At 32.5% G+C, this 27173-nt stretch overlaps 2 protein-coding genes across 4 annotated transcripts; one reads left to right on the top strand and one right to left on the bottom strand.

Annotated features, from left to right (window-relative positions):
* Window positions 1–2121: 2121 nt before the first annotated feature.
* LOC106688170 (procollagen-lysine,2-oxoglutarate 5-dioxygenase) lies at window positions 2122–15821 on the top strand (the record flags this gene model as incomplete). The annotated part of the gene is given in 7 exon segments (XM_014432508.3): window positions 2122–2249; window positions 3882–3936; window positions 8168–8272; window positions 8357–8503; window positions 10493–10621; window positions 13262–13433; window positions 15406–15821. Coding segments are annotated over 6 exon segments (720 nt in total), but the record flags the coding sequence as incomplete, so codon positions are not given.
* A 254-nt stretch (window positions 15822–16075) lies between these two features.
* On the bottom strand, window positions 16076–25882 carry LOC106688171 (E3 ubiquitin-protein ligase MARCHF2). Of its 3 annotated transcripts, none has more exons than XM_014432510.2 (6): window positions 25707–25882; window positions 22825–22951; window positions 22415–22619; window positions 19134–19310; window positions 17529–17748; window positions 16076–16351 (listed from the first exon to the last, which is right to left on the bottom strand). In XM_014432510.2, the coding sequence occupies exons 2-6, from the start codon at window positions 22841–22843 to the stop codon at window positions 16175–16177; spliced, it is 798 nt and encodes a 265-aa protein (XP_014287996.1). In that variant the 5' UTR covers window positions 22844–22951; window positions 25707–25882; the 3' UTR covers window positions 16076–16174. The 3 variants fall into 3 exon arrangements, with proteins under 3 accessions (XP_014287996.1, XP_014287998.1, XP_014287997.1); XM_014432512.2 differs by having other exon boundaries at window positions 19179–19310; XM_014432511.2 differs by having other exon boundaries at window positions 22415–22610.
* Window positions 25883–27173: the final 1291 nt, after the last annotated feature.

Genomic DNA, 27173 nt, shown 5'->3' with positions numbered 1-27173 from the left:
CAAGACATAGAGAAGTTATGGGTAGGAATCAGAGATAACATTAAAGAGGTCTGTAATTTGTGTCTCAGAAAAAGGGAAATTAATAAGAATAAACCTTGGTTCGATGAAAAGTGTCTTAAAATGTGCGAACAAAGAAAAGCCCTTAAGTTAAAAACTCTCAATAATCCTACCGAAAACAATGTTACTTACTTCCAGGCCTCAAAAAATGAGACGTATAAATTCCTTAGAAATAAAGTAAGAGAATATTTTAAATATAAAATAATATAGATAGGAAAAAACAAAATCGAAAATAACTTCAGAGAAATGTACAAAGGTATTAACCATTCCCAGAAAAATAATAAGAGATAAAAATAATAATATATTAGCTAATCCGGTCGATATATTGGATACTTTTTAGAAACACTTTGAAAGTATTCTGAATATGGGAAATAATTGTCAATCTCCTCTGACTGAATACCAGAGTGCTGAACCGTGTCAGGAGGAAGTCCCAATGGCCATCGCAAAATTAAAACCTTATAAAGCAGCGGGAACTGACAATATTTGAGTGAACTAATCAAGGCATTTGGTGAAATTTGTTGTTTCTAAAATAGATCTTTTGGTTAAAAAGATCTGGGAAACAGAGGAGATGCCTGAGAAATGGAAGGAGTCTCTACTTATTCCTGTTCACAAAAATGGCTTGACGGCGGATTGTAATAACTATCGAGAAATGTCACTCCTTCCTGTATGTTATAAAATATTTACACTAATCTTAATTAGTCGAATCACGGAATGTGCTGAAGAAATCATCGGAGATTATCAATGTGGTTTTTGACGAAATCGTTCAACTATTGATCAAATTTTTTTTATTACGGCAAATCTTGCTGATAAAGTTGGAATGCAACGGAGTAGTTCATCAGCTATATATAGATTTCCAAAAGACTTATTATTCTATTGACTGCCAGAAGCTGTATAATATTCTGATCGACCAGAGAATACCCAAGAAGTTAGTAAATCTCGAACGGATGTGCATGACTGAAACGTTTAATAAGGTACGAATCAGTAATCATTATTCTGAGAAATTCCAGGGTTTAAAACAAGGTGATTCTTTATCACCTATCTTATTTAATCTAGAACTAGAATACATCATTAAAAGTGTGATAAATACCGAAAAGGGTTTAACTTTGGGTGGTAAAATACCGGTGCTTGGGTATGCTGATGATTTGGTATTATTGGGTGTGGAAAAAGAAACTAAAGAACTAAATACAACCATGTTAATAAACTCCAGTAAGAAACTAGGTCTTGAAATAAATACGGATAAAACAAAATACATGGTTAGCAGTAGGAGGAAATACGTTTGAACAGGTAGATAAGTTCAAGTATTTAGGTTCTACAGTAACTAGAAAAAATGAAATTGATGAGGAAATAAAAGCTAGTTTGAAGGCGAGGAATGGTTGTTATTTTTCAATTTTCAAAACTGTTTAGCTCGCACCTTCTGTCAAAAAACTTAAAAATTAAAATTTACAAAACTATTAAGGATATAAGGATTGGCAATACCCAGAATATATGTTGTTTCATTAAAAGTATGTGCCATATATTTTGTCTGGCAGGATACATATATTTAGAGACAAATAGAGCACTTATTGGCTCTATTATTATTGTCATCTGTTTTTTCACGCTATTGTGGGTTGAGTATTGGAAGTGGGAGACTAGAAGTTCAACCACCTTCATATTATTATTTATTTATTTTTTCAAATATTTAAAAATGTTTGCACTATACGTGCTATATCTAAGAAAACCGACTGTTGAGCCTCTCTTAGCACATCTAGAGGGAACTTCAAACCAACTGCACCTACCACTGTTTTTTTGTATCAGCCCATTGGTGGATATTATGACTGAAGTAGTGACACCTTCCGAATGATACAATTCTTCAACTCTATAGCCAGTTCCTGACATTTCCTGAGTTTTTCTCCCACAGTAGAGCTTTTATTATTGTTGGGGATATTATTATTTTGCTTACTAAAATAAAGATTCTTTATACTATTTAGTTAAACTAAATTGTATTTTGCTATTTAGTTTGCAGTGTCAGTTCAATGTTTAAAAACTTTGTCTTGTATTTTTTAAATTTGTGATATTTTTCTACAGGAAATATTTATGTTTGTGGATAACCGAATTGATGTTGGACATTTGATTAACCCTGAGGATTTTGATTCCACCAAAGTGAATCCTGAAATGTATGAAATATTCACCAATAAGTTTGACTGGGAGCAAAGGTGAGTTTTTGTTTTACTATCAGAAAATTAGTTTAAGGCTGAAAAAAAAAAAAAATAAATCTTTGAAGGAGAGACAATTAAAGCAGTTTGTTTTCACTTGTATCTCATTAGTTCCCTATAAATTTTAATTAAAACATACCTTAGTATATTATAACATACCCGTAATGGTGTGATATGCAATGGGAGGCACCAGCTGGAATTTTTAGCGCTAAGTAATTTCTTTTGTCGGCATGCCAATGATGCCGCCGGCCCTAGGCAGAAACCCATCGGCAAAACATCTAAAGTAATGTACGGATGAATGCTTGTTATTTTTTCACAAATAACTCTCTCACAAATCTAAAAGGAGATATATAGATAACAGAGGGTATGCACCCCCTGGGAATGGTTGACCATGTAGGCAGAGATACACAAATAAACAGCCCTTATCTCACACGTGAGCTCTCTAAAAACCTCGGGGAAAATACATAAAGAAGAAAGCCGCCTTAATTTAAACATGAAAGGTAGGAAAAAGACCGACTTTTGCCAAAGGTCATTGGACCTTCTCACCCCCTCTGAACATCACAACAACAAAAACCAATCAAAGAACAGAAATCAAAAGAAGGAGAGGGGAGAAAATAAGCAAAAAGGGCAGGAGGAACACAGTTGAGCACAGTCTGAGAGTTGGGCACAGTCTAGGAGAGATGGAGACTTGAGTGGAGTCTGGGAGAGATGGAGACTTGAGGACAAGCCGAGAGAGATGGGGACTTGAAAATGGTCGAGAAACACTTGAAGACCTGGAAGAGGAGAGTCTGGAGGAAGAGATAGTGGCTGACGAGTTGCAGGCCAGAGAAGGAAGTCATACCTTGAAGAGATTTAGCAACGGCTGCCGGTAGGCTGCGGAGCATAACGAATATGGACGCTCTGCCATGACAACTGCCAAGCCTACCGATGTACCAAAAGAAGTAAGACCTTTTCCGTAGTAATTTGAATGGCAATAATAGAATTAATAACTTAGAGTCAGTATAACTATCAAATATCCCAACTGGTACTTCTCAATTCATAATATAACAATTAAAGTATAAGGAAACAGGTCTACCATGCTCTCTCATAATATTATTCTTTGTAATGTATATATGATTGTAAATATAAAATATGTAACGAAGACTTTACTTTATAATTAAGAATCCCTGCATGCCACCTCATATATAATAGCATAGTAAATTGGAGAACACGATACCATTGGAAAAGAACTCCAATGATTAATTATAGATATTCATACCTAGCATACCATGTCAAGGGGTCCATGGTTTCTAGTGTTTAAATTAAATATAGCGCATACTTTGTCAGTCGGTTCCCATCAGGAACCGATAGAGATACATAATATAAATATATAATACATCATATGCATATCATGAAAAATACTTTAGGACATGTGTAAATGAAAGTAGTAAATGGAATTTGATAGTGACGTTAGAACATTTGTACATTCATCTCCAACCTTGAGCTTAATCAAATGAGCTGATTTCAAAATATAATATATCTACAAATGATATAAGTGAATATATTTTCTAATCTTCTTATTATAATATAGTTTTATTTTTCCCTTTCAAAAATTTAAGAACAGTAACCTAATAGTAATGTTTTTCTTTTAAGGTATATACATCCTAACTTCAGTATGTCCCTTCGTGATGATGTCACTCCTATACAGGTATTTCATTGTTTACTTTAGTGATTGATATTTGTTGTTTGTGCTTTGTTTTTTTCAGTTTTTTACAACTGATGCTGACTTTGGCAGGAATCATTATCAGCACACTTCTCTTCCCTAAACCCTGTAACACATTTCTCTAAACTGCATATATTCCTACCCATCAGATATTTTTGCATTGGTTCAGAGGCATTTTTTAGGAATTCCTTTACTATCTAACTTAGTATACTATTAACCCATCTTAACTACAATAATGGTTTTAATTAAATATTTACCAAATACTTACCCTTAAGTAGCCTTCTAGATTCTTCAGTGAAGGAATGATTATTAATAATGTTTATATGATTTTAATTAAAGTTTTCTTTTCTTAATCTTTAAGGCTAAATGTACCACTTCAGGGGATGCACCAAAATTAGTAGAATTTACTTTTATGTTTTCTCCTGAATGGATGGTCCGATTTTAGATCTGTAAAGAGCATTTTGTGTTCATTGAATTTACTGAAATTAGGTTTTAAAAACACCAATCGAATAATAAGATGGAAAAATATGAGTTAACGATAATTTTTTTAAAATGTGGCCTTATAGGCACTTGCAGAACCATTCAATGAAACCAATGAGACATTCTGCGAAATTATCACATTTATACAGCGACTGTAAAGAGAAAAAAAGGTTATTGTTTAGAAATGGAAGGAAGCGGTCTTGAGGTGGTTACCGGCTGGAACCACAGGGCAACCCAAACTGCTGCGAAAACTGATATTCTCTTGGTAATACATGGATGAATTTGCTTCATTTTTCCTAGGTACTATTGAATTAGTATTATTAGTATTTCATGGATTTTAGCCGATTGTTTGATTTTATTTTTTATTAATTTTTATTGGATGTTTTGATTTTTGAAATTATCAACAACTATTGGCTGTTTTGTACTTTCAGCAAATAATTTATAGAACATTGAATCAATAAATAATTCTTTAAATTTATTATAAATAGAAATGTCTTAAAATAAATTGTTGAAGTGCAATTATTTGTCCAAGTTACTTGTCTGTTAGTAACTAATTCGGAGTACAAAGCAAAAAAAGAGAATGCAACAATGAAATCCTTATTTCGTGGAAGTATTCTACTATATATTATCCTAGTAAATTTTGTATAATCATTAAAATATCAGTTTGAGTAACTTTTGCTTGGTCAGAGAAAATTTGGAGAAACCTCGAAAAGGGAACTTCGTCAATTTTGGTAGACTCCCTAGTAACATAACAGTAAAGAAAAAAAAAATCAACTAAATCGGATAATTATTAGAAAAATATAGCGTACTTAGATATTACTTGTGTATATAAGTAGAAATGTAATTATCTTTGTAATTTACCAACGATCTCTGAAAATTCATACCCAATTTACACACTGTTTTTTTTTAAAACATTGGGTGTCATTTTGGGAAGGTTCTTAGCTATTGGAATATTTGACATTCAAAGAAAATAAAAAAAAAAATCTGACTAGTATTATCAAAGATATAGCCTGTCTATTTAAATAGAAATGTAATGGTCTTAGTAGTTTACCAAAGTTCTCCAAAAAATCGTAACCAATTTACACGCTGTTTTTTTTTAAAAACGTTCGGTGTCGTTTTAGAAAGATTCTCATCTATTGAAATACTGGATTTTCTAAGCAAAGAAAACAAATCAACTAAATGGGACAAGTATTAACAAAGATATATTTTTTAAATTTCTTTATTGAGATCTACAACTGTACATAATCATACATTTAGTAAATCTGCTATAAGTTTATTATGGAGTGTAAAAGCGTGTAGAGAAACTACCTATTGATAGCACTCTAATACCGTTTTTACCTTAGAATGTCTCGAGACCATCTTCTCTTCATGCGCCTCGGAGGATTGTCAGGAATAATTGAGGAAGTATGGTTAGAAACTAGTGGGTTTGGGTGTGAGGGAGTTTATAATGGAAGGAATGATATCTGGTTTGGGCTAGATTGGTTACATATGGAACATTAAGGTCTTTATGTATGATTTTATTTGTGACCAAGTAAGGAGCATTGAGGATTTTGGATTGGATAAGAGAGGAATTTGAAGATTTAGTGGATCTCCGAAGCTTGACTCTGTATGTTCAGTAGGCCTTATTATAGGTGTGTTGATTAGTCTTTTGTAATGAATTGGAAGTTTAGACTGTTTGACTAGTGAGTGCTGTAATTGTGAGAATCAACGTGGAGTTTCCAGTTTTGTGTTAGAGTTTCAGTTAGTCGTTTGTCTTGATGTAGTCTAAGGTAGCAGATCTATCCTACAGGGGTAAGAGCAACATTATTAAAGTATGCTCTGGAGCAGTTGGCAGGTTTACGACAAAGAGTAAAGGATATTTGATGGGATTTATTTTTATACTCCAATTTCGGCACCATTCTTCGAGGGTTGTGATATGAGACTGGAGAGTTTGGAATGCAATCAAAGGGTTATTACTCCTATGTAGAGGATAGGACTGAGAATACCACCTTGAGGAACACCAGCGGTCTGAGATAAGAGGGATAAATAGGAACCATTGTGGTTTACTTATAATAATATATCATTGAAAAAGGAACAGATGATAAGAAAGTATGCAGGAGTTTGGAATTGACGGAGTTTGTAAAGCAGTCTCGAGTGCATGAGTCGATCAAAACCCTGCTCTATATTGAAAAAGACTCCCGTGCAGTATATTCTGCACTCCAAAGAGGGCGAGACAATGTCCACCTCACGATGACTGGTGATCTGGGATTATATGATTGGAATCTAGGATAGGGAATAGGTGTTTCAAAATGAGTTTTTCAAGGATTTTGCCCATGGTTGGTAATAGAGAGAGGACGGTAAGAGGATGGGTGTTCTGGCAGTTTTGGGGGTTAGGGTATCATTTTGACTATAGATAATTTCCATGGGTCAGGAAAATATGTGAAACGGAGAAGGCGTTATATTTGTTGGTGAGGAATAGGATGGCTTTACGAGGAAGAAGTTTTAGGATGTGGGATGTTATTAGGTCGTATCCAGGAGCTTTGCAGGTAGGTAATCTCTGAATGATGCTGGATATTTCTGAAGGATGAAATGCTTTAGGTGGTAGGATCATTTGGAGTGGAATATTTAGTTCTGCTTCAATAGATTCAAGGTGAATTGGGTTAAGGATATCAGGATGAGGAATGAAGGTTATTGAAATTCAGCAGAAGTTTGTTGGGTCTCCACTATCATTTGTCAATAGTTGTAAGATTTTCAGTAAAGTTAATTAAATTGTGAATTCTAATTTTCTAATTTCTGCTCTATGTTTGTTAGTCTATTTGGTATAATACGTTTTGTCAGTTGGACATCTGGTCCTATGCCACTTGCTCTGTGTTTTTCAAGTTTTGTTTTATTTATAAAATATATAATCATGGAAAGAAAACTATACCTTTTCTGATTTTGATATTTGAGAAGTGTGATCTACCCAAAAAAGTAATCTTAGTTTTTCTGTCCAAAGGAACTATTTGTTTTTTTTTTGTTTTTTTTATATTTTTTTTTCTTGTCTTTTTTTTTTATTAGATTTGGCACGAAAGCACTGTGGCCAATAAGGCCTATTGTGCACCAATTAAAAACACGCCAATACTGCAATCAGCATTACAGCAGTGCAATGAGCTGATTAGAGCTTAAGTTTGGTAGATTCCAAGAATCTTAATAAGCTTAAGGGGTTGATCAGCTCGCACTGTTTGGGATCCTATCGCCTAGCTGTCTGTAGATGGCAATTCTTCTACCAGAGAGCCCTTCCTCTATAACAGTGCTAGCGCAATGATTTATTGTGAGTATTTCAGATTGAAATACTGAAGTGTACATCCCTAAGGGAATAGATATACCATCCAATGGCTTATCGCCCCACCAGATGCCGGCTGCTGAGCCCTGGGCTGTTAAAGAGCAGTCCATGTAGCAATTAATGCCATTGTTTGGTTTATGTATCTTTGTTTTATCGATTTTGACACTTAGTTTAGTGCCTTTATATTTGTGGATTTGTAAGCTCTCACCACACATTTGAGACAAATTGGACATGAATTCAAATTAGATATACCAAAAATCATCATTCATGGGAAATAAACTACTAGAAACGAAATCTTAAAGAAATGATCACAATAGAACAGGGCAATCAACAAAAAATCAGATGTACAAAATTTATGTTACTTCCTCATAAACACATAAGACATAATTAACAACACAAATTTTATTCATATTTATTTTTATATATTTTTTTTAGCCTTGTCCTGATGTGTATTGGTTTCCTATAGTTACTCCTCGTTTTTGTAAGGAATTGATAGAAATGGTAGAAAACCATGGGAAATGGTCTTCTGGGAGCAACTATGTATGTTACACTTCTTTAGCTTTTTTGCATGTAAATATTTTTTTTTTTAGTTATATCAATGTTTAATGTTTGGTTTTATTACAGGATGAGCGTTTAGCTGGTGGTTATGAAAATGTTCCAACAAGAGATATTCATATGAAGCAAATAGATTTTGAAAGACATTGGTTATATTTTCTTCAACAATACGTAAGGCTGCTTCAAGAAAGAGTATTTATTGGTTATTTTCATGATGTAAGTGTAGTCAATTATGGCAATAATTTCATCGTGAATTATTTTAATTATAATCAAAATAATGTTTTTAATTATTACTATTTTAGTTAAATTAAATCTTTTGTTTGTGTTATGATGAAGTTATTTATTCAGCTAAGCTAAAAAAAAAAAAGAATTTCTTGCTATGTTTTAATTTCACAAATTTCAACTTATTTTATCTTTGCTTCATTCAGTCTTTTAAAGTTAATATTATAATCAAGGCCCAGATTTGTATGCAGTAAAAAAACCCAGAATAAGTGATATAATATGCAATACAAACGTGTAAATATAAAATATAAAGCTTAAAATGTTGAAATATGCAATAAGATAGCTAAAATATACAAAAAGTTCTGAATAAAGAAAGACATTAAACAGAAATTATTTCAATTTTTTTTTGTTCATAAACCAAGCTTTGTAAATAATTAAAACCACTAATAAACGAAACATTTAAAAACAATATGACACGCTTTAAATAGTAAAATATCAAAATAACAAAAACCTTCAATTTGAAACACAAAACAAAAATAACAATAATTTGATTTAAAAAGGATAATTAATTGACAAGAATAAAATAATAAATAAATCAAACATAAATTATTAGAAAAATAATTAAAACGAATAAGGACCAGAAAGTGTGTAGCATGTACATAGATTAGAAACATAACTCTCAGGCAATATTTAAAATATGGGAGTAGCATTTAAAAACTAACCGACATGCTGGACAAAATAAATTAAACACAAATAGATTAGTTAGAAATATTATCTGCATTAAAATTTATTTCAATATGTATTTATAAATTTCATTAAATCCTAATTTTTTGTTCTGTATCCACAACCAGATTATAGTTCGATATCATTAGTACTCATGCCAATTATGCTTTGTTGTCAAAGTAATGGTGGGGTCCCTTGACATTGATTGTGTGCAATGCGCACTTGATGACTTTTAGGGGTAAGCTTTTCCAGTGTATTCCACTAGTTTATCCTGAACAATAATGTTCTTGAATTTAGATCTCATTTTAATGACCTCATTGTTAGCACAGTTAAAGATGTCCTATTAATGACCTCATTGTTAGCACATTTAAAGACGTCCTATTAATGACCTCATTGTTAGGACATTTTAAGACATCCTATTAATGACCTCATTGTTAGGACAGTTTAAGACATCCTATTAATGACCTCATTTTTAGCACAGTTAATGACATCCTATTAAACTAATAGTGCACTGGGGATGATTATTAGACTCATTAACTTCATTTTCTTCAGAAATGATTAGACTACCTTCTGAATAAAGTAAATTAACTCTGGCAGCCTTGGGACTGGCTGAAGAATTGAAACTTCCAAAAATAAAATAATGTATTAAAATTGTATTAATAATTATCATGCATTTCCTCCTATAGTTTAAGGGAGAAAATAGTTTCATAATTATAATAATTTAAATTAGGACAGTCATTTTGTAGGTTGTTTGAACAGGAACATTTTTTATATTGTAACAGGAGAGTTTAAGGACTGGAGCTTTTAATCGTACTAATGCACTTGAATTGTTAAGCTACTATAAGCTACTACTCTCCTGTAATAATATAAAAATTTTCCTGCTCGAATTGACTTAGAATATGGCTGTTCTAATTTTTTATTATTATTATTTATTTAGTTGAAGAAGGTTGGTGAATAAGTTTACCTTCAAAATAATTGTCATTGGATGACAAACATTATTAAAATGTTGTTCAGTGAAATGTGAAAAAAAAAACCTTATTTGACCACATCCTCAATATAAACTGTTATTAAGAGAATTTCATAATTAACACCCTTAACTCCTTATCTCTGAAAACTTTACTGGGCCTTTTGTTTTGTTTTTTATTTTGTCACCATTATACATCCCACTCTGCTATAAACTCAGCCTTATGTAGTGAATGATATTTGATGGTTAATACTTGATGAAAATGTATAAATAATTGCAGTAAACTATCTTTTTAGCCTCCACAAGCTTTGATGAACTTTGTTGTACGCTATCGACCTGATGAGCAACCATCTTTAAGGCCTCATCATGATTCGAGTACTTACACTGTAAATATAGCTCTTAACCGGAGAGGTATCGATTATGAGGTAATTATAAAAATATCTATAATTTTATAGTATTCAAATTTTTATTTAATTTGAACCCATTTACATCACACAGAAAAGTGAAAAATTTGTTCTTATCACCATACATTTGTGAGTGAAATTGTTTCAATATATGAAAAATGAAGGAAATATTGCGTAAATAAAGAATTTTTACTCTATTAAAGATTACCAATAATAAGAGGAATGTTAACAGGTTACTTTCTTTCATTATATCTAGAACAATTTTTGTGCTAGCAAGCTCCTGTTTACACTCATCCTTTCCCTATGTAAACCCTAAAATTATGTATATTTTGTTCTAGAATCATAGAATCGCTTGTAGTATTTTATTCTGAATTGGACTCTCTTCGTTTTGTTAGATTGAATGTAGAAATTCTGCTTCTACACTTCATCAAGGACTCATCCAAGGAAACATCTAGGCTTGGCGTGATTACTTCTTTGAATCTTTTCTTGATCATGTCCATTATTGGTCTAATTCTATATAAGGGATCATCACGCTACAAACGTTCATTATTAACAAAGTGTAATTTTCTTGAAATTGCGATGAACCTATTTTGGGACATCACTGTTTTGAAGTACCAAGTTGCAAGAGGCCGTGACTCTGCAAGAGTTGTATCGCCACAGATGATGATGACTGTTTTGAAGTATGGTGTTTCATTGCTCTTGTCTGTACTCCTATTACTATGCAGTGTAGGTTTTGCACCATAAACATCAATATAATGAGTGCAAAATAAACTTGCAGTTCTTTACAGAAGTTTCTTTGAAACTTGGATCCTTTTCACTAAACCGATTAGTTTCAGTTATATATTCAAGAATTTCCTTTATCATAAATGTTCTGTCTAGTAGAATTAGTTGTTTTCATTTACTCCACCAACAGATATAAATTTATGCAATTTAGGTTTGTCATTTTTTTCCTCTCTCTCAAAATTGCTTTCACTTTGATTATTACCGCTGCTATCAGAAGAAATCACTATAAAACAACTGTATTTTCTAGGACTAATTACATCTTCACTGCTGTCGGAAACATAGCTGTTAATTTTATTTAATTTTTGGCCCTGAAACTATTTGCGACCACCTCTGTTCATTGACTACGCATATACGCTTCGTGATAAATGCCAAAGTGAAAAGCGCCATATACATGCACTCTGGTAATAGTTCTTAGGCAAAATGCACACTTATTGCTTGTGATGCAAATTGGTTAATTGTGTTCATCAAGTAGTTTTGATTTCAAACATTTTTATTAATAATAAAATATTTAATATAAAAAATATGAATTTTCTGTTCTTATGTAATTTCGATTTAGAATTAAATTTTCTATAAGAATTTATTTTTGTATTTTCTCTATTTTATAAAAACAATTATCAAGGAATCATAGTTTACAAGTAAATATCTGAAGAAGTGTAGCTTTCTTCGCATCTGATAGTGTATTATTTCCTTCATTGTAATTAAAATATTCGGTCGGAATCGACACATCTACCACCAAATATTAGATACTGTTTTGTGGTTTTTATGTTTTACTTAGTATCAAATGAGATTTTAATATCTTATTTGAATTTTATTGCACAGTTTGAAAGATGCAAATGTTATGTTTAACAATATGACCTGAATAATATTTAAAAGGTATTATAGATATATTGGTGGTTAGATAGAGGAGCAGTTCCTAAACTGGTTGCTGTGGCACCCTGGGGTGCTCTAAGCATATGGCAGGGGTGCCACAGACAAACTCCACTTTCTCAAAGTATTACAAAATAAGGAAAGATTAAAAATTAAAATATCAAATATACAGTGAATTCCTACATTTGCTTTGTGCTGGTTTTTCTTCTTTTCTTATCTATTCAACTGCTCTATAGATAGTAGTGCTGACATTTTATTTTAGCTCAAGAAGAGTGCCGCGAATTTGTTTTAGTCCAAAAAGGGTGCCATGAATTTTTTGTGGCTCTAGAAGGGTGCCTTGGTGAAAAAAATTTGGGATCCTCTGAGATAGAATAGTGTTATGGTAGAATATTGCATCGTGCTGTAGTATCTAGCTGGTATAATAGGCACTTTTACATGTTCTAAAACTAGAACTATATGTCAATTATTGTTTTAATAATTTGTAATTAAAATAAATTTGCCAATATTTTTATTATAAAATGTCATTGCTACAATCATAGTTATAGTCAAGATATCAGTATCCGTACAATGTATCTTGTTCATAAAAATTTTTTTTGAGGTTAATAACTTCCAGTTGAATGAAATTTGAAAAAAACAGGGCTGTGCTGAGGAGAAGTGAAGATGCACAAATAAGTTAAAGTAGAAAAGAGAGAACAGTGTAAAGTGTGACATGATTTCCTAAATGAAATTATGAGGTTTAAAGTACATGAATATGGGACAGTGGTCCCGAAACGTTGTACCATGTTATGAAAATTTAATACAAATTTCATTCAACTGGAAGTTATTAACCTCAAAAATTTTTTTTATGAATTGACTCACTAGACTTCCTATAGAGATAATACAGATGTACAGAGATGATTGTTATGTACAGATGAAAATCTGATATGAAAACATAGTTTTCATTTTTACAAAATCTTCCTCTATTCAATTTATTTTTTTAAAATCAACAATTAATATATTTGTAATTTCAAGGGAGGAGGTTGCAGATTTATTCGCTATAATTGCAGTATCACTGATACCAAAGTTGGCTGGTTATTATTACATCCTGGACGTCTTACTCATTTTCATGAAGGTTTACTTGTTTCGAAAGGGACACGCTATATCATGGTTTCCTTTGTTGATCCATGATCATGTTACTTATTTGGTAAGTCACTGTTTGGTAATTATATTCTTCAACATTATATTTAAGAATTATGTTCAACCGTTGCATACATTAAACCATTATTTACTTAATAAATAAAGTGCTTTAAATAAAGCATTTACCAATTAGATATATTCGATAAGTTATTGCAAGAATCACAATGAATTTAATTGTTAATACTTGTCTGTGTGCTTGAATCCTTAATACATCATTTGGAACTCAATTCTACTTTATGAATGAAATGGGTTGGCTGAACAAGAAACCATTAATTTGGCCCATTTGCCCAATGAATTTGTATAAGTAATGACATTAGGAGAGCGGTGTATCAGTTGGTTGTATGGCACTGTATCACTAACTCCAAGGACTCAGGTTTGAATTCAGCTGAGGCAAATAATTATTTATTCTGCTATCGTAGCTGTAACTCAACCATGTGGCTTCAGGAAGCCCTCTGGGGTCCACTGAGACTGATCATGAACATATCACCTCCTTGCACAACTGTTGTATAAGAAAAAGTTCTTCCTTACTAAGTACTGAACCCCTGACCCTTTATGGGTTGTAGTAGTACAGATTTTCATTTTCAAATAATGAAATTGGGCAGCCTAACCTGATTAACCTTGTGTAATTTTCATTTTGAAGTGTTTCACTAGGTTTGGTTACACCTATTATGGATTATTTAATATTCAATTATTTGAGTGCATCCATTTACATACACGGCAATTGCATTTAGGATATGTGTTATCATAGATATTTAACTTGTTAAAAATTTAAAAAGTTGTGCTGTTTGTTATGGGGTCTTCTTTTCAACATATCCTGTAAATCTGTTGAGAATATATGTGACTCATGAGCTATGCATTCAGTAAGAATGTGCCTAATGGTGGGATTGCTTCAGAAGCGACACATTGATGCATCTTCATTTTTCATTTAATGAAGGGGGGTGAGTTTAGTATGACTTATTCTGAGATGGGTTAGAAGCACATCTTCTTTCTCTGGCAGCCTCAAATTTGTTTCTTTCCCAAAATGTGCTACATGTACCCCAAAAAGTATGAAAAGAGTTCTAGGGGGTTGTTCAGGGCACTTTTATTCTATTACCACAATTCTATAAATTCCAAACTACTGCAGTATAACCTCTTTAGATTAAAGATAACAGTATGATAGTGATCTTACCTAGTTTGTTTTCTTACCTAGTGTATCAGTTGTTTTTTACTTTTTTCACCTAATATATCAAACCGTGTTATGAAACATTTATTGAAAGTTACAATTGCAAAATTAACTATTCATAAATACAACAGTGCTTATCTTACCTTGTTACAGTAAAGCAGTAAATTCTTTATTTCTATTAATCATTTATCTGTTTTCACTCTCTACCTAACGCAATAGTTATACCCAAATTAATTATCCGAAGAACCCCACTTATTCTGGGCATAGTGTAAGGGTGTCCTAAAGAGGCTGTGGCCTCAACAGGGGGTATGCACCACATTACATTGGGTGTTGACTGCACCTAATATTCATAGCAATTTTTTTTTAGTGTTTAAGGTTATAATTTCTATATTTTTTGTCTTTTCCTGCATCACTCTTCCATAATAAGTAATCCACAATCTTGACCAATTATTATCGATCATTTTCTCAACCACAGCCAACAAGATACTCATTACACTACCCTACCCCCTTCTTAAAAATGTTCAGTCTTCTTCACACGCTGCATAAGGCAGAAGTTGATTCATTTGATGTTTGATAGAGAAGATCGTTGTTTTTGGTCACTATGAAGTACTGGTACTGGTAATGGTGGGGGGGGGACAAGTCCGGCAAGTGGGCCTATTGGTCCTTTTTGCCATCACTATGAAGTAAGGAACTTCCTAGTTATTCTGGAGATTAGGAGATTCATTAGTTTTGAATCTCATAATTAAGATTATTGACTTAAATTAAAATTTTTAAGGTACATATAGTCAGTTATAGTATTGTATTTTTTTTTCCTCAGGTGGAGACTCAACTTTATATAAACGATGTTCCTTACTTTTTATAATGTTGTTTTATATTACCATTTTAACCCATCGATGACAATTAAAATATTTATAGATATCTGTACTAGTAACAATTGTTGATATTAATTTATTGATATTGATAAGTAATTTAAAATTGCTTTTTAGATGGTATATTCCAAGTTAGTGTTAAATTTGAGCACTTGTAGATGATTAATGAGAATTTTTTGTTTTGCCAAAGATGACATTAATATTATTAAGTATTTTATTAGAACTGTTTTAAATGATCAAAAGGTTTTTTAACATTTAATGTTTAAATAGATTAGTGTTTTATATGTATTGAATAATTGTTGTTTCCAGTGTTTATTTTTTTGTAATCAATATATGTAATAAATGTTTTATATACATTTTTAAATATCTGTTTTCATTTATGTGACCCCATAATCTATTTCTTTATAAACTATCTGTGATGAGGTTGACTCTATTTCTTTTCTCCTGCTGTCCAGTTAATAGAGACTTATTTAAAATATGAGACTAAACCTGTGTCTGTATCCATTTATTAGAAGATCCAGTTGGTTGAAATTGAATACCAAACCCAGTAACTTCCAGTAATTTCCTCTATAATAGAAAGTGTCAGATTATAATGTACAAATAACTTACTTCATTTTCACTAAGCAACTTTATTAAATAGATGAACTTTATTTTATTGATTCTACATTAAATCAAATTTAAATAATAATGATTCTGTAATAATATTTTGTAATGTTTTCATTCGTTTTCTGGAAGAATTAGATGAACTTCACACTGGGTCCTGTACCATTTGTACCATTCTAAAAAATGTCTATGGAGCCTTAAGAAGAGCCAACTGAAGTATAACACATCAAGAAAGCTGACTGCTCCCATTATAAGCAATGTTGTCAGCTGACCAGTCGCTTGAATTATTTCCTAAAACAGATTTAAGTACATAAATAATGATGATAAATGCTTTGCGAACCCGAAGGTTCAATACTGATACCACCAATTGTTGGCTACATTCATCTTTCCAATGCCACCCATCCATACCCAAATTTATCATATCTGTTTTGCAGCAGTTCTCCTACCTACAATCTGTTGTATACCTGTGTATACGTATATCCGTCGGTTCAGTGTTAATTAACATTTTAGGAATCCAATCATTACTAAGCCCTACAACCTTTCACACCCCTCTCATTCAGTGTTGCATTGCCTTCTAAATTCCCTGGTTAACTCATCCTTTTTCGCCCTGAATATTTTACTTAGTACTTTATTTCCAAAAACCTTAAGGCGCTGTTCATCCCTTAGTATGAAAAGCCATGTTTCGCATCTATAAAGAACAGTGGGAAGGATAATGGTTTCATAAATTATAACTTTTAATCTGGATTATCTCTCTAGGATAAAATATATAAGGATGAAGATTGGTGTTATGTTAGTTTTATTATTGTTATAGGTTTTTATAGTGCATGAATATGGGACAGTGGTCCCGAAACGTTGTACAATATCATGAATAAATAATAAATAATTCATTCAGGAATGGAAGTGATTAACCTCAAAAAATTTTAAAAGAATATAATTTTTAAGTTTCTGGACAGAAATTGTGAGCTAAACAATTTCAAAATTGAAAAATAAAAAGCACTTCTCGCCCTTAACCTTGCTTTTATTTCCTCAATAATTTTGTTTTTTTCTTGTTACTGTAGAATCTAAATACTTGAACTTCTCTAACTGTTCAAATGTATTTCCTCCTATATCTATATCACCATTTCTACTGCTAACCATATATTTTGTTTTATCTGTATTTATTTCAAGCCTTAGTTTATCAACATAGTTGGGTTTACTTTTATAATTTCCTTGTCCTCACCAGATAATACCAAATCATTAGCATACCTAAGCGTGAGAGATTTAAGAACTATTTGATTAAAAATTGATCAATTATTATAATTAAAAATGTTATTAAGATTTACATTACAAAAGGAACATAAAAATATTATGTTATTTATTATTTATAATTATATCTTTTCGGTTGAATGAAGCAAGTTGAGTTAAAAATAAATCGAGGGAATAGGAAAAAAAACAAGTATATAATATATATAAAATATAAAAAAGTTACATTAACTACTATATTTGGCTGGAGGAACGGAATACTAAGATCAACTGATTCTATTTCATCCAACTGCAATATTTCCATAAGATTTATCGATTGATGGTTTGTTAATAAAATCAATGGAAAAGCTGTTAAGAACCAGATGCTGTCTGAAACCATTGATAACCTCTCTCTTCTAGACTCCTCTATGACTAACCAAACAGTTAATGCTTTTAGAATGTTATACCTGAAAACAAAATCAAATTACTATTTTCTATTGGATGAAGGACAATTAGATACATTAATTGAGAAAATAAAGCAATAATTTGGCATTCTAAACAGCTATTTTACACCATAAAGCATTTGGTACATGCAATCGACTTCATAAATATTGGTTTTTCAACTTGGTATTATGTTGTAAAATCAGTATTGAAATTCCAGGGGGTTCTAATTGCTATTTATTTGATAGAAGAAATTGTAAAAATGTCATGTGTTAGTAATTATACTTTTGAATAATTTTGAATCATATTCCTCTTGGTTTCAAATTTCCAGGTTATTTAGGTTTGAATAAATGCACTTAGTTTTTTCTTTCTTTTACCTAACTTGCATGAATATTTTTATTGTAGATTGGATCAAGGGAAACAAATAGGAGATTTATTGAACATTCAATTTGACTTTTATTAGCAAGTTGTGAAAATATTTGTTGTCTATTCTACATGCTATTAACTTTTAGTAAACCCTTTTCAATGAGTAATTAATCATAAAAACTGAGGAAATACAAAATACTGTGTTCAGTAGCCAGAAAACCTCGACATTCATTTAATCATATTTTATAATGTTTATATCTTATGATTTATTGTATTATACTTGCATTTATTTTAATTTTTATTTATTCTTGGTTTTCTGGAATTTACATTGCTTGGCTATAAAATATAGGGTGTCAAGAAAATGATAGCTATTTAAAATTTAAATAAATAAATGATGATCTCTAAGGAAAATGATTTATTTATTTTAATTTTATATTGATTACATTATTAATGTAGGCACAATGGGAATTCATTCAATACAAATTAAATGACAAAACATGTCAAAACAACAATCAAAAAGAGTGAAAATTATTTGTTCTTCAAATAACTAAGATCCTCACAGGTGCCTTGATTAGAGAAGCATTGCAATGGTGTTACTGCAGTTTTTGGAATTTTGGAGCAATAGAATCCTTTGTTCTATGGTGGGATAGAGAAAGCATACTGTTGACCAGGACTGTGTTGGAACATCCATGTTCCTCTCTAGCACCCACATGTCTCTGAGTAATTCAAGGAACCAATAGCATTCACTCTTCTGAAATGCTATTTAGATAGTATTTTTAGTTAATAATTTTCTATTATAAGATTATTAGTAATAGATAAATTATCTTCCTTGAGGATCTTTTTTAAATAGCACTTTCCTTTTTTGCTAAATAATATACTACCTCAAGGATATGATTGATGCAGACTTAATGAATAAAGTATTTCTGTTAAGATAAATATAAATTTGAATGATCCTCAAAATCATATCCTTGATCTATAATGGATGCATAGGCAACATTTGATATGCATAATAAAAATTTATAATAGTTATTTATTAGTATTATACTTGGGTCGCCTTCTGACCGTGAACCTGAAGCCACAAACCTCACACCTTACAGTGTCACTTGCAGCTAACCATTGCTCCAGGCAGCTTCTGTGTATGCGGCCCATTGTGCCTCGGCAGTGACAAGGGGAAATGCTCGGCTCAGAAGCATTTTCTTCTTGGCAAATACGGCAAAAATATCTGGAAAGAAAATTCTTACACTTGAGTGCGTATTTCATCATTAAACTAGAAATGAAAGTGATGAGAAAAAAAAGGAAGAAAGTGCTTGTTATTTTTCAATTTCGAAATGGTTCATCTCATGAATTCTACCCAGAAAGTTAAAATTTACAAAACTATTATCCTTCCTACTGTTATTTACAGTTGTGAAACATAGCCTCTTATACTAATGGAGGACCAATACCCTAAGGTCTTGAAAATAAAGAATTGCATAAAATATTCAAACCAATAAAGATCCTAATAGAGAAGTCTACAAAATATTGATTTGAGGAAACTGCACCTAGTAAATATAATTCAGGTTAAAGCACTGTGGCTTGTAAGGTTTTAGGACTTAGTAATGAACAGATCTCTAGTATGGTAATGAACACTGAACTGGTGACCTTCTGGAGATAGACTGAAACATTGGTGGGAGGATTGTGGCAAGACTGATCTTGTAGATTTCAGTTTGGATGGGCTTCATTGGACAGATGTTTGTAGACATCATTTGATGGAATCAAAACTGAACCTTAGAGTTTGCTAAGGCTTTATAATTATTATTCCTTCATCATAGAAAAATTAATTTTAAAAAGAAAACTTTAATAAATTGTGCTTGTGGATGCCATAAAAACAGCAATATTAGAGAATTTAATCAATAGTATATGTGGCATAAGGTCTATAGGTGAGATTAAAGCAGAGTGGATAAAAACCTCTAATTAAAGGTGGAGGATCAAAAAAAAATTTTTATATTTATGGCGATTAAGGGTATAAGAGTGGAGTGAGAAACAAGCGATGCAAATACAATCATCAATATAAGATGATGAAAAACAATAAAATGAAGAAAATAAAACAAATTGAGTGAACTATATTGTAGTGACCACAATCTGTTGGCTACTGCTCAAGCTGCCGATTGTCCTTTACGATACGCTATGACGAACTTAGCTGTGGCAACTAGAACTACTACAGTCCTCAGGCAAACGTATATAGAAATGTATATTTCTAGCAAATACTTAGGTCGTAGAAATTAATAACCATGTTATATGTGTGATATTCCTAAATGTATATTAGAATAAATCAATATTACAATAGAATTTTCGAATGCACTAAAAGCGAACGTCTTAACACGTTGCATCTCTGGATGGCGTTTAATAGCTCAGAAAGTATCAGCGCTCTCAGCATCTCGTATGTTTAAAAAGCAATTATGTCAAATCAAATAATATAATTTATCAATCACTCCTTACAGTGATCCTTAGCACTGCTCCAGTAAAAGGACAAATGTTACAAAAACGCAATGTATGTTATTTTATTTTAATAATATTATTTCTATTGGGGCTATGAAAAAAAAAAAACGTTCTGGCTCTGCAGTCCGAATTTAATGAAATAAAGAAGCCAGCAGAGTGGTCCCTCCCCATTCATTAAATAAAAGGCCTAAAGTGCCAAAATAATACCCTATCCCAATAATACCCACGGGAAAAAATAGGAAAATAATATGTAAATAATGTGCATATAAATATATTTGTTATATTATATATTGTAATTGTATAAATAAATAAAATAGGAACGAGGGAGAAAATAGAAAAAAATCAGCGCGGCGAATTCCTCAAGCTTCGGATGCGGAGGCTCGTCACTTCTAGATATTATAATCAGAGTTTCAATAGAACAACCATCTCAATACAAAGATAAATATTTCAGCATAGCAGTATTAAGCATCTTAATACAAGAAGAAAAAGGTAGTATTTGAATTATGTTTATCCTCACATCATGCATTTACTCATTCATGTCTATTTCTGTTTTAGAGGGATCGGAAAAAAAGAAGCAAATTTCTCCTCTGAGAATTCCCCTCGTTAGGAGAAGGAATAATGATATACATCAGCGCATTATAGTGCTGTTTCTGGAAATGTATATTAATATTTAATTTCATTCTGTCCTCTCTGGAGGATCCAGACCTCTTCTCTTTCCTAAACTGTGTTCTTTATCGTAAGAACCTACGACTCCTTTCCATAGAACATATATACTTCTTGTAATGATATTCTCTTTCAACTTCTTTAAAAATGATGATTTATTTCACCGACAATAACTGGCAAACAGAATGTATACTGTTACGTTTTTAGTAGGTTAAAATATAATTTAACATCGAAACATGCAGCCTACTAGATTTGACGGTTAAACTCTACCGCCACCGTTTCCCCACTCCTGGCGGACAAAGTCCTAATCCTGTTCATCTATGACTCTTCCCGAATCAGGTTCCCTCTTTTCGTTCATCCGGGGCTTACGTTTTTGTGTTCTAGACTTCTAAGTTAATGTGCAATGTTCATCATTTTCTTTAATTTAACTTTATGCTCGTCTCTAAAGACTTACAACCTTTAGGGGTTATACACAAATCTAAGTCAGGTTCAGTTATTATCTTTCCACTTAATTATCCTAACACTTTACCTTCTTATTTTCTATCTTACGAACCAAATTAGACTAAATATTTATAGGAGGCACTGCAACCTTCAATTCGTAAGCACTAGCTATGTGTTGTTGAGGTGGCTGTGTTATATCGGGTGGTTCTGACTCCAATTGAAGATGTGAGGTACTCTATACCAGAAGGCCTCGGCAATGCTTGTTCTTTCAGGTTAGTTGGCTGGCAAAGAGATGAATGGACAGGATGAGTCTTTACGGCTAGTTCCCGTAAGTACTTGAAGATGGAATCTTCGCTCTGCAAGGTTCGAGCCTGCAGTCGCGAAAGGGTAGATAAGTCCATCGGATTCGAGCTGTAGCTACTTGCAAGAAGGAAACTTCGTTCTATAAGGTTCGAGCCTGCAGTCGCGAAAGGGTAGATAAGTCCATCGGATTCGAGCTGTAGCTACTTGCAAGAAGGAAACTTCGTTCTGCAAGGTTCGAGCCTGCAGTCGCCTTTATTATTTATTGATTTCAAATATTAATAAGGATGTAACATATTTTTGCATAGTCTGTTAGTTTTAATATACTATCTTACTACAATTACAGGAATTGAATTGATTAAACTGCCCCAGCTTCTTTAAGATAATTACCAGGAATTAACCATAGATGTATAATTTATAATTATAAACGATAGAATAAAAGCTTACTCTTCGGAATTCCCTGTTTTTTGAAGAAAGGAAGTTGCACTAAATGAAAAGTTCTCTATCATGAATTGGCAGGAGTTGGATTCCTCGATGTCAGCGTCATGCCCACTTTCTATGCTAGTTTCATATCCGTCAATTGCCTCTTTTGAGAACTGTTCGAGGATATCAGTCGCAGAGCTACTTCTGGTGAAACTATCATCTGAAACAGCTTTTAGACATAAAGCATAAACAATTTTAAAACTGGTTCATTGTATAATGTTTTTTTTTTTTTTTTTATTAAATAATCATCACTGCCCTAAGAAAGTACTAATTAACTCCAATAAAATAATATTATTGAAGAAATGTGATTTATGTTTTAGCTATACATACAACAATCAATAAATTAGAGTGAGAATTATAAAGTAGTTCCTTACCCCTCTCCGTGTGTGACATATTTCATTGACACTTCTGTCAAAAGACTCAATTGAGAGGTGAGAGTACGCCAAATCCTTCACACTCATGATATCCTCTGCTTAATTAATCTAGCTTTCTTTATTGCAACTGAAATAGAAATAATGTATTAATCTACTACAATATAATACTATAGTCTAATATAATAGAATAGTAGTTTTTACATATAGGCCAGCCAATGAGGGGGATGTATAGGGAAATGAAAAAACAGCTTAAGAAAGCAAGAAGTGACTTCATGGCTTCGTTTGGACTACCAAAGAGGTGAAAAGTTCTTGAATATTACCAAAGTTAAGAGGTTGGGGAGATCATATCTTTTGTTTATATCTTGAAAAACATTGGTTATAGCTTAAAAAATTTCATGTAAACATTTAAAAAGCATTAAATTTCATAACAAATGTGAAAACAATTTTTTTTTACTCACTTTTAATTTTAATATTTAATCTTTGGAATCGACCTGGAAAAGTATAATTTAACTCTCTCCGCCCAAAATTTGAGGTTTTAAATTTCATGGTGGATACTAACCAAAATTTGAATAAAAAAAAAAATTCGCCGTCACAGTGGAAGGCTTTACCGGAGGAGACTATGCTATTTACTTTTTCATATATAGCACCAATGTCACAAGCCATTCTTCGATGATCCTAGAAAATTAACATTATCATCCGGCATTTAGTTTTAAAATGGGAATCGATAAAATAAAAAAGTATGTTGTATATAGAAGATTAGAGGCTTTAAGTAGAAGACTTTAAGCAAGTTTTAATTCAAATCACTAGAGCTGTGTTGGCACTACGGTCTAGAAAAAAAATGTTTTTCGGTCTAGATTCTACATAACAAAAAACAAAACTATTTTGTCCTTTTTTGACCGCAACCCTGACCAAATTCATATTTTAAATTATACGGTCAAATATATATATATATATAAACTTACGAGCACTTGGACTGAAAGACTTAAAAAAAGGAAAAAAGGGAACAGAATTAAGGTTTATTTACATGGGGAGTTAGGATTAGAGTTGAATACATGCCTTGTCCAACCATAACTTGTATATATGTATATTTATAGCATAAAAATTAAATTTACATATATGTAAAGTAAGTATATCTCTATTCGATAGATAATGAAATTACTTAACAAATTCATCCAAACCGGACCAGTATTAGCAATAATAGGTATATTTCTTTCCTTAGATTTAGATAAGGAGGAGAGTAATCGGGTCATACTTTCTATTTTCAATTTTCAAGGGATCGATCCATTTTAGAACACTGAGAATAATAATTTTATGTACGCATTTCAAAGGCAGCTAAATTCCATACAAAACACATAAACCAAAAATCATGTAATCGGGCCGGTATTGGCTATTTATGATACGGCTTATTCAAGTTGCTATTCATCTAGGTAAATTGCTTTGTTTCCCGTCGAAACCAGTTTATTTTTCGTTTATTAATGTTTCGAATAATTCAAATCTCAACGCTGCTCTTCGGTGCACCCCTTCTGCAACACCTATACAAGAGCACTCTTCAAAAACTGCAGAGCTTCCAGAACTCCGCCCTTCGGCGAATAGTAAGAGACACAACGTTATAGAGGGCCAGAACTACTGTTATACGAGAACTCCAGCTTCCCTCTGAGGAAGGAGTTTGGGCTCTGCAGTCTAAACCTACCATAGTTCACCACCAGCAAAGCGGACCCTCCCCACTCAACATATAACTGAAGTGTATATTGGCGACTCTTCCCACACAGTGGACGTACACAAACTCACCTTAGAATACCTCAGGTTAAAAGAAGGGTTGAACACTTATTGTATATATTTCTATATTTGTACGTGTTACTCAATATTTTATTCCATAGGAGAGTACGAAAAAAAAAATCTGGACACATTTCAGATGCTCGTTTGAAGGATAATTTAATTGTTAAATACTATACACTAAAAAAAATAATGAAATAAAAATAAATTCATAGTCGGATCAAAATTAGTAAAAATAATAATGCTAAAAACATAGCAAATCCGAAGGTTAGGTGCTAATACCACCAGTCGCTTTCTGCATACCTCTGTCCATTTATGCCTGTCCATATCTACATATCAAATCTTTCCACCTACGCTTCGGTCTACCTCTCGAGTCTTCACACGTCGGTTCGGTATAATTAACATCAGGGATCTCTTTGTTACTTCTAAATTAACTCATCCTTTTTCGGTCCGAATATTTTATTTTGAAAAATCTTTAGGGTCTGTTCTTCCCTTAGTGTAAGATGTCACGTTTTGCAAACATAAAGAACAGTAACGGTTTTGTATATTCTAACTTTTAAATTTCGAAGATGAGAGCTAAAAAAAAACAATATTAAAATACAGGAAGACATCATTGTATTGGCCTTTGCAGCCTAAGTGTTAAGGAAAGTCGCCTGAATGGATACAACATATATATTTCTTAACATCTTCAAAATTTAATCTTAATAAAATATTTTCTGTTAAATATTACAATTCTTCTTTTAAGTACTGTTTGTAATCTTCAAAAACCAAACGTAGAATTTAGAAACTGCACTTAGACCTCGCCTTTGATAAATAGTGAGTTTAATGAGTGCTAAATTTGGTGAAATTTCGTTTTTCCAATATCTGAAGAATACATTCACAAGTGGGTTTAGCAAATTTGTGTTAACAATTGGGAGTTTTTTTTTGGCTATTTTAAATGTACAGAGATACTATTTGATATAGTTGTGTATATTCTTATAGTTACTGTTAACTATCTGCCGTCAAATGCAGCGGTGGCCAAACTTTCCTTTCCACTCTACCCTTCTTAGGCTAAAAAATGGTTTAATAAATCGGGAAAATGATTAAAAAATAAATATAAAAATACTTACAAATTGAATAAGTTTCACCTGCCATGTAAAATATCCATTGTGTGTTTTGTAGCCGTTTTTCTTTGTGATGTGTATTAAAGCATTGTCATTGTATGAGTGTTATCTTTGTGATGTGTATTAAAGCTTTGTCATTGTATAAGTGTTATCTTTTTGAATAATTTTAGCATAGGTTAGTTCAGCTGTTTATGGATTCATTAGTAGCTAGTGTAGAATTATCAATTATCCTATCTTTTACCTATTATTTATTTATTTATCACCCTACTCTGCCTATTAGACAATACGTGTATTCGCAGCAGTTGGTACAACTCATCGCTGCATATGACCAACATTTACATAGCTGTGCATACAACTTGCTATTGTTACAAAATAAATCTTGCTCTCCTCCTGAGGCCTTGCTGGTGTAGCTTATTCTCTCCTACCCAGGGAGAAGTGAGTAGGGTCCACAGCCTCCTTACATCCATACACGAAGGTCTTGTAGTGCGGGTAGTTATCTTTCTTCATCAGCTCAGGAAGATCGCTCTCAGTCAGAACATAGAGTCCTGTTTCCCTCATCATCTTGGCTCTCAGTGCTTCATAGGCGGTACAGGCAAGTAAGACGTGCTCGGCGGTCTCAGGAACCTGACAAATTGGGCATAGATGATCGATGTTTATGCCATGTACGGCGAGCTTAGCTCGGAAACCCCCATGCCCCGTGAGCAACAGTGAGATCCAGTAGTCGGGGAGGACCCACGTTGATTCTAGGCGTTATTCAACGGTTGGAAAGTACTTCCTTAGGGTGGCCCCTTTTAAGCAATCCACCCACCGTCGATTCCATTCTTGCAAGGTTTCTTCTCGAAGGATCCTCATCCATCTATTAGGGCTTTCACCAATACGCGCTTGGAGGTTCTCCGGTAACCCGTCAGACCTATCTTTTACCTACCTACCTCTATATCAATCGATTCATGGTAATTATCTCTTATTACATATTGGCCTAAAGGTCAATTCACACGAAGTTCCGCTTCCCTTCTTCGTTTTTATTTTTTTATTACCCCCTTTCTGGTCATTTCTGACAAACGGGAAGGGGGGATTATCTAGAGGTAACCAACCTGTTCTAAGAAATGAAAAAAGTCGACCCCAGGCCGGATTCAAACCGACGCCGCCGCAGTTCCCAGGCTGTTAAGACCTGAACCTCAACCACCTGAGCTTATTTGTTTATTAGTGGCAAACCTCTGAGGGGTTGTAAACCACTAACTTAAAATCTCTTCAATTTTATAAAGGATTCTATCTTTTTTCCCGATTAATAAAAAACAAGTTTGTACTTTGTGGGAAACGTATTTTTTTATTTGAATTATTGGAGGCTCCTTGTTATCATTCATAAAAGAATATAGTTCAGAAAGTAAGAATATGTAATACAATTATTGATTACAAATCCTCCCGATGTAATATGATATATTTTAGGACGTTTGGTCTCTATGACTCTTAAGTCAA

The sequence above is a fragment of the Halyomorpha halys genome, unplaced genomic scaffold, assembly GCF_000696795.3.
Source record: "Halyomorpha halys isolate HHAL.00 unplaced genomic scaffold, Hhal_1.1 Scaffold1067.1, whole genome shotgun sequence".
Classification (NCBI taxonomy): domain Eukaryota; kingdom Metazoa; phylum Arthropoda; class Insecta; order Hemiptera; family Pentatomidae; genus Halyomorpha; species Halyomorpha halys.
The sequence above is the reverse complement of the archived record's forward strand: the minus strand, read 5'-3'. Positions and strand labels throughout refer to the sequence as shown.

Excerpts from the sequence above, each read along its gene's own strand:
- LOC106688171 (XM_014432510.2), bottom strand. Across the intron at positions 19,311-22,414 it reads AAAACAGGGAATTCCGAAGA|ATATTTTTGCCGTATTTGCC; the intron begins GTAAGCTTTTAT and ends TTTTCTTTCCAG. Across the intron at positions 16,352-17,528 it reads AGCCAAATATAGTAGTTAAT|GAAATAATTCAAGCGACTGG; the intron begins GTAACTTTTTTA and ends AATCTGTTTTAG.